Consider the following 14,700-nt stretch of genomic DNA (forward strand, 5'->3'; position numbering starts at 1 on the left):
ATGAATTCTCCTTGTAAATCAGTTATTTTGATTGATTCCTGTGTATTTCTTTTTTTAAATGATACTGAAGGCTGCTCTTTGTGTGTTGCAGTCAGAGAAGGAGCGATGGTCCCAAGCAATTGTTCAGTATGAAAAGCAGCAGAAAACCCTATGTGGTGACGTCCTACTCACTTCAGCATTCGTGTCTTACATGGGATATTTCACCAAGCAGTATCGTGTGGAGCTTCTGAACAATTCATGGATCCCCTTCCTTCAGTCTCAAAAGGTAATGCCAGTCTTTTTTAAGTGTTTTAGGCTTATAATCGAGTTTAGAGTAAACATTTTCTCTTCACAAAGACCCACTGTGAAGTCTGTGAACTGAAGCTCATCTGTCTCAGTTGTGCCTCATGAGTGATATCACTCCCTGGTTTCTGTTCCAGGTCTCCGTACCCCTGACAGACGGCCTGGATCCCATCCTCATGCTTACAGATGATGCCACCGTGGCTGCCTGGCATAACCAGGGCCTGCCAAATGATCGGATGTCCACCGAGAACGCTGCCATCCTGACCACCAGTGAGCGTTGGCCACTCATCATTGACCCACAGCAGCAGGGCATCAAGTGGATCAGAAAGCGGCTAGGGTCAGAGCTGAAGGTGGTGCAGCTGGGACAGAAGGGGTGAGATGGAGCTATCTGTCTATTTTAAATCCTTATTTGAATAGGCCAGGGAGTGCTAATATACCATACAAATTAAATTTGTATTCTGTTGCTTTTGACCCTGCAGATATCTAGATGTGATAGAACGAGCACTGGTTTGTGGTGAAACAGTTCTGATAGAGAATCTGCCAGAAAAGATAGATCCCCTCCTGGAGCCGCTGCTGGGCAGAAATACAATCAACAGAGGAAGGTTGGTAGTAAAACTGCAACATAACATTAACATTATTGTTCTTAGAAATATAAAAAACACTAAAAATGCATATGTTCATATAAACCTATTTGAGGCATCAAACCAGCTCATCTACCGAGAGTAAATACTTTGTTTTACACTGTTGCTCAACAAAAACAAGTTGAATCAATGTTGCAGTGCTTTTTATATCCCTGTTGATACACAAGTCGATATGCCCACAGCCCATCACAAAGTATCTGTGGTGTGAGACAATAGGAGCAGATTTGCCAGATGGTTGAATCTCAGTGAGTGCTGAAACACCAGTAAGACATGACTGAATGCATTATTATTGCCCACTCTTTAGATTATAAATGAATTTACGGCACGTGCTCTGAATCCCTGTGGCCAGCATATTGATTGGCCCATCAAGACGGGTGATAGATGTATATTTGTGTGTTCATATTCTTTAGGTGTGATGAATATTGAACAGCTGAGCCTCAGTGTAAAAAGCCGAATTGAGGGCAGTCATGGTTATGTATAAGGACTCCTGTCGGCCACAAAAAGCTGGCATGTAACGTACTTAATTCACGGGTCCTCCATCATTATGGCAAACTCCATTCACCTTCAATAATTTCACAACCCTGAGAGGTGATCTGTTGCCGTTTGTCTGCATTTATTTATCTGGAAACCGAATAATAAAATGACTGAATCAGCTTTATACTCAGTAACATGACTCATTGCCTGTGGATTATCCTTAAATCATAACTTGGCATCATTTGTCAAGTAGTGGGGACACATTTAGGGATTTTTTGTCATTTAATTAGAAATAAGGCTTCACCACTAACGCTACTTGATTTCAAATCTTTATCAGTAACTCACACATCACGTCCATGATGAGAACTTGATATTCAAACAAATCTGCTGCTGCCCACTAAAATCCACTTTCTTTTTTCAGTTAACACTTGATCCTAAACACACCCCAAAATTCTAAACTGGATATTTTACAGAAAATAATTGAAAATACTCAAAATCAACATTGTTCTTGACTTCCCCTGCTAAAACGGTTATGTCCTGAGCTCTGTATGACCATGCATATCGAGCCTCGCAGTGCATGAGCTCCTTCTGACGTCCTGTCTGTCCAGACGTTACAATTCATCACGGTAAATTTGATTATAAGTTTATCCCTTGTAGATGACCCGCACACTTGTTTCTGTCGATGATTAATACAACCTGCTGGGCAGCCATGATGGATCTGGTAGGGCTCCACAGCTGAAGTTCATTAATAATTGGAATGTTGTAGAGTGTGAAGTAATGAATACTAATTATTCCTTTCATGGCTGACGGAAGACTACAAGCCAATCCATCAGCAAGGACTTTAATTTGGTGGAGTAATGGTTCTATCAATAGTACATTAATTCTGGCTTGTGAAGATATAGAGTTGAACCAGACCCAGGCCATGAGGAACCTGTGCTGTAAAATTGGGGCCTTGCCTGACATCTAAGGGGTAATTAGAGAAAAATGAAAAGCCACCAGGTTCGTCAAGCCAGTGCTAATTTAATTGAAACGCAGGAACAGATAAAAATTGGCTGCTGCTGTGGCAATCTGTCATATTTATTCAAGATTATTTGTCAACAGTTTAGAGTTAAGTTCTGTCGCCTGTCAGAAGTTGCAGCACACGAGTGTGAGGTCGGCAAGCTCGGATGGACAGGTTTCAAGACACAGAGAACGAGCACTGATAACCATCGTTATTGTCATTGTTCTGTTTGATTTGATAAATCACCTGCGCTGTCCTTGTACAGGTGATATTTCCGATCACTCACTTTTTCACTTTGAAAGTCGAAATGCAGTTACAGCGGGGGGAAAAAACAAAGTAACTAAAGCAGATTAAACTTTGTTGTCGTATATGCAATCAGATTAATGGCTCTTTGTCAGGCAGATTTTTTATTTATTATTTTTCTTTACAGCAGATGGTTTGAATTGATCTATAATATCTAAATAGGCGGACTGCATCTAAAAATGGACGACATGGCTGCTCCCCAAAAGTGTCCCATCGACGATTTGGCGGCTCACTGCAGCATAAGCCATAAATTCCACCTCCTCCGTGTTAGTGGATGGGACACGACCCAGTCCAAAAAAATCTTAAATGCAAAAATAGATTCTTATCTCACCATGAGTTTGCTTGTAATTAGTTATTTGATGCTGTAAAAATGGTTGTCAGCTAAGACCGACCTTTAATCGGTCGAGCACATGTGACGGTGTTACCTCGATACCGACACTCCATCCCCTGATCTTTACTGAGCAGGCTACTGGATTAAAATGGGCAAGATGGCGGCGTTTGTATTCTGGATGTTTTAGCTTAATTTCTGGGTAGTGTGAGGAAGTGGAGACGTGTCGGCCATCTTTATGTGCAGTCTATGTTCTAAACAGGAAAGGTCGCTGTTTCTATATGAGATACAATTTAAAACAGAATAATAACTGAACATGGCGGTTATGTCAAAATGTTCTTTTCTGTTTTCCAGGTACATTCAAATTGGGGGAAAGTTGTGTGAATACAACAGTTACTTCCAGCTCATACTGCACACCAAGTTGGCCAATCCCCATTTTGCACCTGAGCTCCAGGCCCAGACCACGCTCATTAACTTCACAGTGACCCCTGTGGGGCTGGAGGAACAGCTGCTGGGACAGGTGGTGTCCCGGGAAAGGCCCGACCTGGAGGCCCTAAAGGTGACCCCCCCCTCCCAATCATCCCACGGAAGCTTTAGACCATTTTTATTTATCTTTATTTTAAATGAACAGTCCCAGTCTGACATATAGAATAGTTAAATCTGAATTATTTTGTGTACGTTGCCCAAGATGGAGCTGACCACACAACAGAACCACTTCAAGATTGAGCTGAAGAGGTTGGAGGACGACCTGTTGAGTCGCCTCTCTGCGGCCTCCGGTAATTTCCTTGGTGATATTTCTCTCGTGGAGCAACTTGAGAACACCAAGACCACAGCTGCTCACATTCAGTACAAGGTGACGCTTTTACACTCACAGGGTCATTGCAGTTGTCAGACAGTAGTTTCGTTGTTTTTTTTGTCCCTCAACTGTTTTTGAATGTCATGCAACAGCAACCGCCTCATTTTATTGCATTAGCTGCAAATGATGTGTAGTTAGTAATATGTGTAATGAGAGGGTTTTGGAGCATGACTGAGAGCCTAATAGCTCATTTTGTGCAATTGGCACACGCAGGTGGTGGAGGCCAGAGAGAACGAGACAAAGATCAACGAGGCTCGAGAACTATACCGCCCCGCAGCTGAGAGAGCGTCAGTCCTCTTCTTCATCATCAGTGACCTCAGCAAGATTAACCCCATGTACCAGTATTCTCTCAAGGTGAAACCTTTAGGCCTGATATTCTCTCAGGGAGCAGACACTGCATTATTTCAAACAGTACTCAGTTTTCTTTGTCTTCAAATCTGTCCTGTTTGTTTGTGCTGTTTTCGGACATCAGATAATCTTCTGAATACGTCATGTCCTGCTGATGAGATTTAACTGTGGTTGTGAACGCGTCTGACTCTGAGAATCACCTGCTGCCTTCTTCTAAACTTAAATAATTGTTTTTTCCCCCCCAAAACATCAGTATTTGTTATGTGTTTGCTCCTCAGCCCAGTGTAGAGCCTGGGTTCACGGCTTTATGTCTGTGTGATAGTCCTTGTAATAGCACTGATCCTCCCTTTTGTTGTGTTTCAGACCTTTAACTCAGTGTTTAACAAAGCGATGGAGCGTGCAGAATGGGACGAGGATGTGAGGACCAGAGTGCACACCCTCGCAGAGGCCATCACCTATTATGTATTCCTGTACACCTGCCAGGGCCTGTTTGAGAGAGACAAGTTAACCTTCTTGTCACACACCGCCTTCCAGGTGAGGGACTCAGGGCCGCCCTCAAAGGTGGAGCCTCCTGTCATCCTCATCAATCACAACACTTTTCTGCCCCCACATTAACTTCAATTAAAAGAAGTCAGCAGGGCCATACGCTGCCATTGATTACCTCTCACACCCTGCATCTGTGGCTGGGGTTCAGACAGTTGGTTCTGACAAGGGGGTTGGTTCCGATGGTATAATGCAATTATGTGTCATTGCGGCAACTGTTTTTTTGCCTTAGAAGTGATGCTCTGACGTCTGTCCTTCATGTGGCTTTTTCACATTCACAGGTACTTTTTCAGCCCGTTGGAGTTTACCCATCCCCTTGTCAGTTTTCTCGTCATCCTCAGTTGTTGTGGAAATGATTGAACAGGGATCAATAATACATTGATCGACATAAACTCTGTTTTCCCATCAGATTCTATTAAAACAAGACCTGATTGACGCTGAGGAATTTGACTTCCTGCTCCGTTTTCCTGTGGAAACGAGCAAACATAGTCCTGTGTCCTTCCTCTCTCCATATAGCTGGGGAGCCATTAAGGTACAGTATAGACAATTAACATATCCCTTTAAAGCATTTCACACTGCGGAGAGAGGTGTTACAGTCTTTGTTCTTTGAGTGCAGGCAATATCGAGAATGGAGAACTTCAGTGGACTGGACAGAGACATGGAGAGTTCCCCGAAGCGCTGGAGGAAGGTTGTTGAATCCAGTTGTCCTGAAAAGGACAGACTTCCCCAGGACTGGAAGAACAAGAGCTCCCTGCAGAAGCTCATTATCCTGCGAGCGCTTCGCCCCGACAGGATGACCTATTCACTGAGGTAAGTAAATAACCACTTTACATTGGTACAGGTAAGTGATGAACAGTCCATAACTAACAAGAAACATTTACTAACAGGAACTTTGTGGAGGAGAACCTGGGAACAAAGTACGTGGATGCTGCCAGGCTGGAATTTGAAAAGTTGTTTGAGGAAAGTGGCCCTTCCACCCCCGTGTTCTTCATCCTCTCACCTGGAGTGGATCCACTCAACGATGTAGAAAAACTAGGTACTGTGTATGTTGCTTGATATTTACACTTTCTGATCACTTGGCAGGATAAGTCATCACAGTGTTCTGTCTTTGCAGGTTTGAAGCTTGGGTTTTCCATCGACCAGGGCACTTTGCACAATGTGTCTCTGGGACAGGGGCAGGAAGAGGTGGCCGAGAGGGCTCTGAGGAATGCTTCTGAACTGGGCCACTGGGTCATTCTGCAGGTAGGGAATTTTCATATGTAGAGACTAGATTACTGTGGCGACATCAGGCTGCTCTTCAAGCCAACCGGTAATAATGCATATAATCATATTATCTCACCCCCAGAGCAAGTGAAATAAACTCAATTTGGTTCAATAAAACACATAATTGGGTGCATCAGCTGCATTAAAGGCTGCAGCCAAGCCATTGCTTACTAGTTCAGAGCACAGGGAGCTATTCTTGAAACAGATCTTCCTCATATTAAAAAAATACAAAAGTAAAAATGTTCTCATGATATACCTAATCTGAATCTCCACCCATATGTTTTCATCAGTGTCTGTTTGTTAGTTAGCAGGATTATGCAAAAACTACCCAACCTATTTTCATTCATTTTTTAGGAGGGTTGAGGCACAAGCCAACAAAGAATACATAACATTTTAGAAGGGATCCAGATAGTTAAGTCTGTTTTTCTTAATGTTTTTTGGAATTTCTGTATTCCAGAACGTCCACCTCGTGGCTTGCTGGCTGCCCTCTCTAGATTCTCTTCTGGAGACAGCAGCAGTCGACAGTCACCCCAACTACAGAGTTTTCATCACCGGGGAACCAGCATCAAGTCCAGAGAAGCATGTGATCCCCAGAGGAATACTGGAGGATGCCATCAAAATCACAAATGAGCCACCCACCGGCATGAATGCCAGTCTGCACGCAGCCCTCAACAACTTCAGTCAAGTGCGTTAAAAATGTAGAGTAATGTCTTAAAGGGGACATATTATCCTCATTTTACCACAAGTGATATGGTTCCTTGGGGTCTTAATGAAATGTCTGTAACATTTTTGGGTCAAAATACCACAAGGATCATTTAAAACAGCACCTGCTTAGCCTGTCTAAAACAGCCCTCCTCAGATTGACCTGTTTTGAGTGTTATAAGGCGCAGCTCTCTCCCCCCCTCCTCCTCCTCCGCTTCGCCGCCTGGGCATCACAGGAGAGCAACCATTCCAGAAAGTAACTTTAAACAGAAACTAGCATTAAGTTAGCGTTAGCTCGCTGCTGATACACGCAAAGCATCTAAGTGGCCACAGCGGCAGAGACACGGTCCCCATCACCGGGACGTCCCTGGAGCTAACACCGGGACGTCCCTGGAGCTAACACCGGTACGTCCACGGAGCTAATACCGGCACCTCCAAGGAGCTAACACCGGCACCTCCAAGGAGCTAACACCGGCACCTCCACGGCGCTAACACCGGCACCTCCACGGCGCTAACACCGGGACGTCCCCGGGTGGGGTGCCACATATCCTTGCAATACTGCTGTAAATACGTGCACAAGCCACCATTCCAGAAAGTGCTGCAACTTTAAACACAAACTAGCAGCAAGCTAGCGTTAACTCCCCACAAACAGGTGTTTTCTATTTATGCATGCTGCTTCTGCCGGGGCGAAACACACACACAGAAGCTAGCGGTAGCTCGCTGCTGCTACCCGTAAACAAACACCGAAACGTCCCCGGAAAAAACACCAACATGCCACCAGAAGTGAGCCGCTGACATGGAGCCAGCATCCCGCGGACATCACCTAGCGAGCCCGAGCTGAGGAGGGAACTGTAGCTCGTAACTTACCCCGACCGCAGGCTCTGTTTCCTCTGCCTCTCACCCCGCTCCCTGGCTGGTAAGTTTCCCCCCTCGGCTAGCTCCCCAGCTAACACCCGCCGCCTCGAGGTGAAGAGGGTGCTGTGGATCGTAATTTACCCTGGTCTCCTCCTCCGCCAGATCTCCGCCTCCGGGGGGCATCAATTGACGACTGTGATGTAAATTCTGGTCGTATTCCCATTCGACGCACTCTAGCGTATAGTTTCTGACATAGAGGAACCGCTACAAATCGTGGGAGTTGTTTTTTTTCCAGAGTTTTTGGGACGGTAGACACGCCAATTACCCAAATTAAATTGTAGAAGCAATACAAAAGTGGAATTTTCATAATATGTCCCCTTTAAACTGTCATGTTTCTCTCTCTCTCTCTTTCTCTCTCTCTTTCCAGGACACTTTGGATCTGTGTTCCAGGGAACAGGAGTTCAACTCGATGTTTTTCTCTCTCTGCTTTTTTCACGCTTGTGTCACAGAGCGCCGTAAATTTGGTTCCCAAGGGTGGAACCATAACTACCCCATCAGCACCGGAGACCTCACCATCTCAGCAAACATCTTGTACAACTACTTAGAAGCCAACAGCAAAGTATTTTTACCACTCTTCATCACATTTTTCATTTTTATTTATATCGTTATTGACATTAATACAAGTTTAATATTTTTTTTCTTTCACCGCTTTCTTACTCCGTGTAAATTAATATTAATAATGGTGCTGGCAGTAGCATTATTGGCAGAGATGCTAAATTACAGCACGGTGTCTCATTATTTATTGAAATCTTTTGTTCGACAGTTATTTGTGGAGAAAAAGTTCATTCCTTATCTTTTGTTTCCCTTGAATTTCTTCTCTTACAACACAACCTATAATTTAGCTTTATTTCATGAAGACAAAAAATCCATTCTGAGGGTGCTGCACCCCTCACAGCTCCTAATGCATTTCTCTTACAACTCCTATTACTCTGGTCACAACCAATTATGTCTCGGAGGTATTCTGCCCTCCAAAAACGAATGTCCTTCATTATGTTAACCAAACAGTAACCTGTATGTGCGTATACAGAGAATTCATTAGGAGGGCAATGAAGCGTTATCCTAAATGTAATTACATGCAGCCAATGTGACAGTTCACAACGCTGCATAAGTGATCACTGCAATTAGAGCTGATGAAGGAAGCAATTTGCAAAACAATACAGGTACAAATGATTGTGAACCTCCAGCTTTTGTAATTTGTTATGAATCACAGGTTCTTTTCTTCCTCCTTCACCCTCACGGATCATAATCTCCCACTGAAGAGAAGACACTTCTGTCATACCTCAAATCAGTTTGTGTAAAGAAACATAATTTTGTTACATTTCCCTACAGTTATCTTTATTTAACGAGCTCATTTGGTGTAACTGAATCTTATAGTTAATGCTTGAAGTTAGAAAGAAGTGGAATAATGCAGAAAGAATTAGATCCTGGAAGTGTTATTAATGAGGTTTGTCTTTAAAATTGAAGATGCTCCTAATTATTTAAAGACACCTTATTATTATTATTTTAATTTAAATGTTATATTTGGCTCCAAACTATCACAGTCCATGCAGGTGCCGTGGGAGGACTTGTGTTTCCTGTTTGGAGAGATCATGTATGGAGGACACATCACCGACGACTGGGACAGAAGACTGTATAAAACCTACCTGCAAGAATTCATGCATCCGAAAATGGTGAGTCAGTTTTCATGTTGTGGGCTAAGAAAAATCGATTTGGTTTTAACTAATCTATTGCACTATTAATTCAAACCGGTTTCACTTTATAATTTCCAACCTTTTAAAAAAATGTTGATTTTATTCAACTCATTAATTTTGATACAGACTTGATGTAGGATCATGATCAGTTTGGTGGGGAAGAAAATGTGCAGGTTTTTAGTTTCTCTGAGGTGTTGTCAAGGTAAATGGTGCCCTCTTGGGATGACAACCTTAACTGCAGCGTTGCGCTTCAAGTATCTGCTGTTGCTCATGTTTCTGCCTTCAATTAGTTCACTTTTGCATCAGATGTGGCTGACAAACCTGTGACTGGCATTAATAGAGAGATTATTTGGTACTTTTAGTTTGTTGGAGCTTCAACTGGACCTCATCTAAGCTCAATGTGTTTAGTTGTATTTACCACAACAAAATTGCACGTACCATGCTGTCCATTATATTGAATTCAAACACACAGGATAAACTTTGCTTGCATTCAGATTTACGAGGACTGTTTAGGTTTAAATTTCATATTAAAATGTGCTTTCTTTCGCTAAATGTTTGTTTTTTTAAATTTTCATTTCTCAGTTTGAAGGGGAGCTCTTTCTGTGCCCTGGGTTCCTAGCCCCTCCGTTCATGGACTACACTGGTTACCACAGTTACATTGACGAGCATCTCCCCTCTGAGAATCCCACTCTGTACGGTCTCCATCCAAACGCTGAGCTGGACTGCCTGACTGTCACCTCAGACAACCTCCTCAGGACTTTGCTGGAACTGCAGCCGCAGGACTCCTCCAGAGGAGAGGGGGCAGCTCAGAGCTCAGACGAGAGGGTGAGACTCTTCCTAGAAAAAGGCAAACAAGGAGGATACAACAGTGACCTTTATCATCAATCATATGTTATCTGTTTAGCCCATAATCACAAATCATAATTTGTCTCATTGGGCTTAACAAGGTGCGACAAGGAAAAACTACCCAAAAAAAGGAGAAAAAACGTAAAGACCTCAGAGAGAGCCTCATGGGAGGGATCCCTCCCCCAGGGCGGACAGGAGTGCAATATACGCTGTGTGTATATAAGCATGTTTTTGGGGTTTTTCAGGTCAAGTCTGTCATCGAAGACCTTCTGGAGAGGCTTCCAGATGAGTACAACATGGCAGAGATGCTCACAAAGGCGACAGAGCGAAGCCCCTACGTTTTAGTGTGTCTCCAGGAGTGTGAGAGAATGAATCTCCTGCTCGCAGAAATAAGGAAGTCCCTCACTGAGCTGGATCTTGGTCTGAAGGTACACTCTCCTTGAAATCTACTGGAAACTCACATCTCTACTATGAACAGTAACATCTTTAATGAGGATTTCTCTGTTTACAGGGAGACCTCACCATCTCTTCCAGTATGGAGACTCTGCAGTCGTCCCTGTTCTGTGATTCGGTCCCAGACTCTTGGGCACGACTGGCTTATCCCTCCACTAAGACACTTGCCCAATGGTAAATGCTCATTCCAAATCAAACTGTGGCTTATAATAATAGCAAATAAACTATTTATATAAGACTTCTCAAAACAAAATCTCAAAGTGCTTTACAAGTCTGAAATAGAAGAGAAATAAATGGACTCAATAAAACCAGGCAATAAAAATACTAGAGAATTTATGGAATGCAATAAAACGAAATAAAACCCCAACAATGAAGCTAGATGCTAAGTTGGAGGAGCTGAGGGGCCCTGGCGGCAAAAGTTCAGTCACCTTTGGTCCTGGAGGTAAGGAGCCCAGACTCAGAGGAGGAGCCATTCTGCATTACGCCATGAAGTAAAATCTTAAACTATGTATTTCCTCTGTCCTTTACTGTGTTTCCCTGTGAAACCGACTTTGTTCATGATAGCGCCAAAAAAATTGTTTTCAAAAAAAGTTAGCACGACCCTTGTGTTGTAACAGCTTCTGGCACAATAGATTTGATGTATGTTTTTTTCCATTAGGTTTGGGGATTTGATGATCAGCTGTCGTGAGCTGGACACCTGGACTCAGGACTTTGTTTTCCCTGCAGTAGTTTGGCTCCCAGGTCTCTTCAACCCTCAGTCCTTTCTCACAGGTGAGGCCCCACTCTGTGACAGTGCTTGAAAAAGACATGTTCACCAGAAGTATTAACGGGCAGATTCCTTTCTTTCTTTCTAGCTGTGCTGCAGAGTATCGCACGGAAGAACCAGTGGCCTCTGGATAATATGACTCTGACTGTGGATGTGACAAAAAAGACCAAAGACGACTTTGGACATCCGCCGCGGGAGGGAGCCTACATCCACGGACTCTTCATGGAAGGTTAGAACAAACCAATTCTCACACCCTCCAATACTTTCTACTGTATTCAATGACTTTATATAGGTTTTTGAAATATTTACACTGGACAAATGAGAATCGGTGTCCCTTGTCCTGTGTCCCTCCAGGAGCACGCTGGGACACTCAGGCCGGCATCCTCTCCGAGGCGGTTTTGAGGGATCTGAGTCCGGCCATGCCAGTGCTGTACGTTAGAGCTGTGCCCGCGGAGGAGCAGGAACTGGAAGGTACTTACGAGTGTCCGGTGTACCGCACTAAGCAGCGCGGGTCCACGTTCGTTTGGACGCTCCACCTCCGAACCAAACAGCCTCCTGCTAAATGGATTGTTGCCGGCGTGGCTCTGCTGCTTTCTGTGTGAGACGTGTGAGTGAGTATTATACATACACTGTATATAAAAAAACTGGACATAGACTCTGGGTATAGAAAACTAAGCTGATGCAGAATTGCCCGAAACCTATATTCACCTGAATGACCAGCAGAGGGCGACTCCGCTGGTTGTAAAAGGAGTCAGTTTCTATCGAAATCTGCAAAAATGTGTTATTATACAAACAGTTATTTTTACACAGAAGTGAATAATGTATTAGAAAAACGTTCCTCTTAATCATGTTTTATTATAATTACTAAAATAAAAAACTAGCTTAACATTATTAATCTTGGTTTAAATGTAACAACGTTTTTTTGTAGTGTATGTTTATGTTTTAGATTTAAAGATAAAGTAAAGAGATCTGTGTTGAACCTGTGCTGAACCTGTGGTGTCTGTTGTGCGACACTGTTGAACCTCTCCCTTGAGATGGTTCAGTCTCAGCATGATTTGTTGGGAGCTTATGTCTCCATTTTAGACCATGTAATTCGGGATGGGAGCATATTTTATTGGAAGGTCAAGATTAAAAAAGCTCCCTGGCTGCCCTCTGCTAACTGAATGATACACAATGCAGTCTGGAGGGTTCCCGGACAGAATTCCCAGGAGATGATGTGCATGGTCGCTATTGACTTTTAAATGAGGTGCATTTGACATTGACCTTTTGTACGGCGGCGGCAGAATACTAACAGACTAGTGTAATTCATTCAGCCGGGGCCTGTTGGAGAAAACCTATTCAAAGACTCTGATTGCGTTGTATGAGAAAGCAACACATTAGATTACCCATCCTTTATCTGTCTGCGCTCTCTGTTAGCATCTGATGAACTTAATAAGAACCAAATAAAACCTCTAAAGACACGTTTCCTTATCTATTCTCACGTGTTTTTTTTTAATCTGATTTGGTCGAGTTTAATTAAAAACCGAGATGTTTAGATCAAAGTTTGACTGTGTTGTAGTAGATATTCTGAGAAGTTGTACATTGTAAGGTTGAGATCTTCTGCAGGATCTTAAAGTCAATAATCTCAATTTGAGGTCTTTAATATCTTAAAATATAATGGATTAGATCTTAAATATGTTTAGGCACATCTTGATTATGTTAACATTCTTTTAATGCTACTTCTGTTGTGCTTTACAATGAGTTTTAAATGTTTTGGCGGGATTCAAAGTTTAGCATGCAAATTTATTTCAGTATTCAGCTTAGCTGTGGGAATGAATACCTTTTGTCTTTTCCTGAAGTTTGAGAGAAAACGTGGTATTTCTAGGGTTATGCTCCACTTGGGGTATTTTGGGCATGTCAAATTAATTATAGAACTTTCGTATTTCTTCATATCTGTCATACTCAACACTGCTCATAAATCTAATTCATTATGGTCTTTAAAAGTCTCATTTAACCTTTTGCATTCTGCAGAAACGCTGTGAACAAACAGCTCGGGAGAGAAAGTGTCATAACAAATCATTTGCGTTTAGTATTCAAAGCAAGTTTATTTTATTCTTTGTTTTTATTAAATGTTTTGGTTTTTGCAAACCGACTGTGTGAGAATCGTAGAAGCAAAATGATATTTACACCCGTGAAGAAACAGGTGCGATATCATCTGCTACGATAAACAAGTGACATTATGATGTACAATTTACAGCCACTGATGTTTTTTTGGGGGGGATGGAAATCAGGAGTCTTATCTCCTCAAATGAGATTTGCTCCTCCAGCACTAATAACACTGCTGTGCTGCTCTTAATTTCTCCCTGCAGCCAAAGTGGCTACAGACAGACAAGTGGAGGACGGAGGATTGATTCCATGTATTGTATTGCGCCGGGGAAATGAAGAACCAGTCTTCCTGTAGCTTCTCTTCATCTGCCCTCTCTTCCCCTCATTAGCGCACCATAGCAGCTAGCCAGTCATTTGGTGACAGGGAAATGATACAGTGCTGGCAGTGTTTGGGAGGAAATGGCAGGGTGCGGGGCGCGGCGCAGCAGGGGTTGTGCCGCAGATAGTCATGTTAAAGGCCAAGCAGGACACCTGGTTAAAGGCAGCAAAGGGCATCTGGGTCGCACCTCCGCCTCGCTGCAGCCGAGCAGGGAGCATTGTGTCCTGATGGGTTGATGATCCAAAGAAGAAAAGAACAAAGATCTCCCATCTGTAGCGTTTTAGAAGTCACTGATTATGTGAAGAAACTAGTTCTCACCATGTGCATTGGCAGTGCAGGTCTCCAGCTGCAGTATTTTGATATACAATGAAATGGGAAAAAGGACCAAAACTAGAGAGTGCGTACCTTCGTCGGGGCCAAACATCTGAAACCACATTTAAATTCACTAGATCTCGATTTTTATTTTTCTCATAATTATCAGTCCCTTCAATATGCCGGATTTTTTCATTAAGATCCATGAATTATTCTCTTTGAAATCCAAACGCCTCACCATGTTAAAGAGAGTGTAAACACATCCTGGCTCTTTTCTCTGATCTGGATCTGCACCAAACTTTAAGTTGATCTTTTCTGACCCATCTCTCTGTTTGATGCATTTATTATAAATTTGTTTATGGTAACTTGTTCACTAAAACCCACTGTGAGAGCACAATATGTGGAAATAAAATAAAACGATAGCTTTAAGTTTAGATTTTAAACACAAGGCTCCAGTAAATTCTAAACAGTACAGAGCGTGTTACAGCCACAGAGAAACAGTGAAGCTTCATT

At 42.8% G+C, this 14,700-nt stretch overlaps 1 protein-coding gene across 2 annotated transcripts in view; it reads left to right on the forward strand.

The window, feature by feature from the left end:
- The window catches only part of si:dkey-233k19.3 (dynein axonemal heavy chain 11), a 39,093-nt gene extending 26,232 nt beyond the window's left edge, over window positions 1–12,861 (forward strand). Inside the window, exons 63-82 of one of the 2 annotated variants that reach the window (XM_062400213.1) lie at window positions 92–265; window positions 420–655; window positions 762–884; window positions 3,383–3,587; window positions 3,717–3,881; window positions 4,098–4,238; window positions 4,596–4,766; window positions 5,185–5,307; window positions 5,392–5,585; window positions 5,663–5,811; window positions 5,890–6,017; window positions 6,496–6,723; window positions 8,023–8,214; window positions 9,197–9,325; window positions 9,929–10,171; window positions 10,438–10,620; window positions 10,704–10,819; window positions 11,304–11,416; window positions 11,500–11,640; window positions 11,766–12,861. In XM_062400213.1, the coding sequence (XP_062256197.1) occupies window positions 92–265; window positions 420–655; window positions 762–884; window positions 3,383–3,587; window positions 3,717–3,881; window positions 4,098–4,238; window positions 4,596–4,766; window positions 5,185–5,307; window positions 5,392–5,585; window positions 5,663–5,811; window positions 5,890–6,017; window positions 6,496–6,723; window positions 8,023–8,214; window positions 9,197–9,325; window positions 9,929–10,171; window positions 10,438–10,620; window positions 10,704–10,819; window positions 11,304–11,416; window positions 11,500–11,640; window positions 11,766–12,013 (3,402 nt within the window). In that variant the 3' untranslated portion in view covers window positions 12,014–12,861. The remainder of the gene's footprint in view (window positions 1–91; window positions 266–419; window positions 656–761; window positions 885–3,382; window positions 3,588–3,716; window positions 3,882–4,097; window positions 4,239–4,595; window positions 4,767–5,184; window positions 5,308–5,391; window positions 5,586–5,662; window positions 5,812–5,889; window positions 6,018–6,495; window positions 6,724–8,022; window positions 8,215–9,196; window positions 9,326–9,928; window positions 10,172–10,437; window positions 10,621–10,703; window positions 10,820–11,303; window positions 11,417–11,499; window positions 11,641–11,765) is intronic. The other variant, XM_062400212.1, reaches the window with a different exon arrangement.
- The last annotated feature ends 1,839 nt before the right edge of the window (window positions 12,862–14,700 follow it).

Source organism: Platichthys flesus, chromosome 11, assembly GCF_949316205.1.
Source record: "Platichthys flesus chromosome 11, fPlaFle2.1, whole genome shotgun sequence".
Taxonomy (NCBI): domain Eukaryota; kingdom Metazoa; phylum Chordata; class Actinopteri; order Pleuronectiformes; family Pleuronectidae; genus Platichthys; species Platichthys flesus.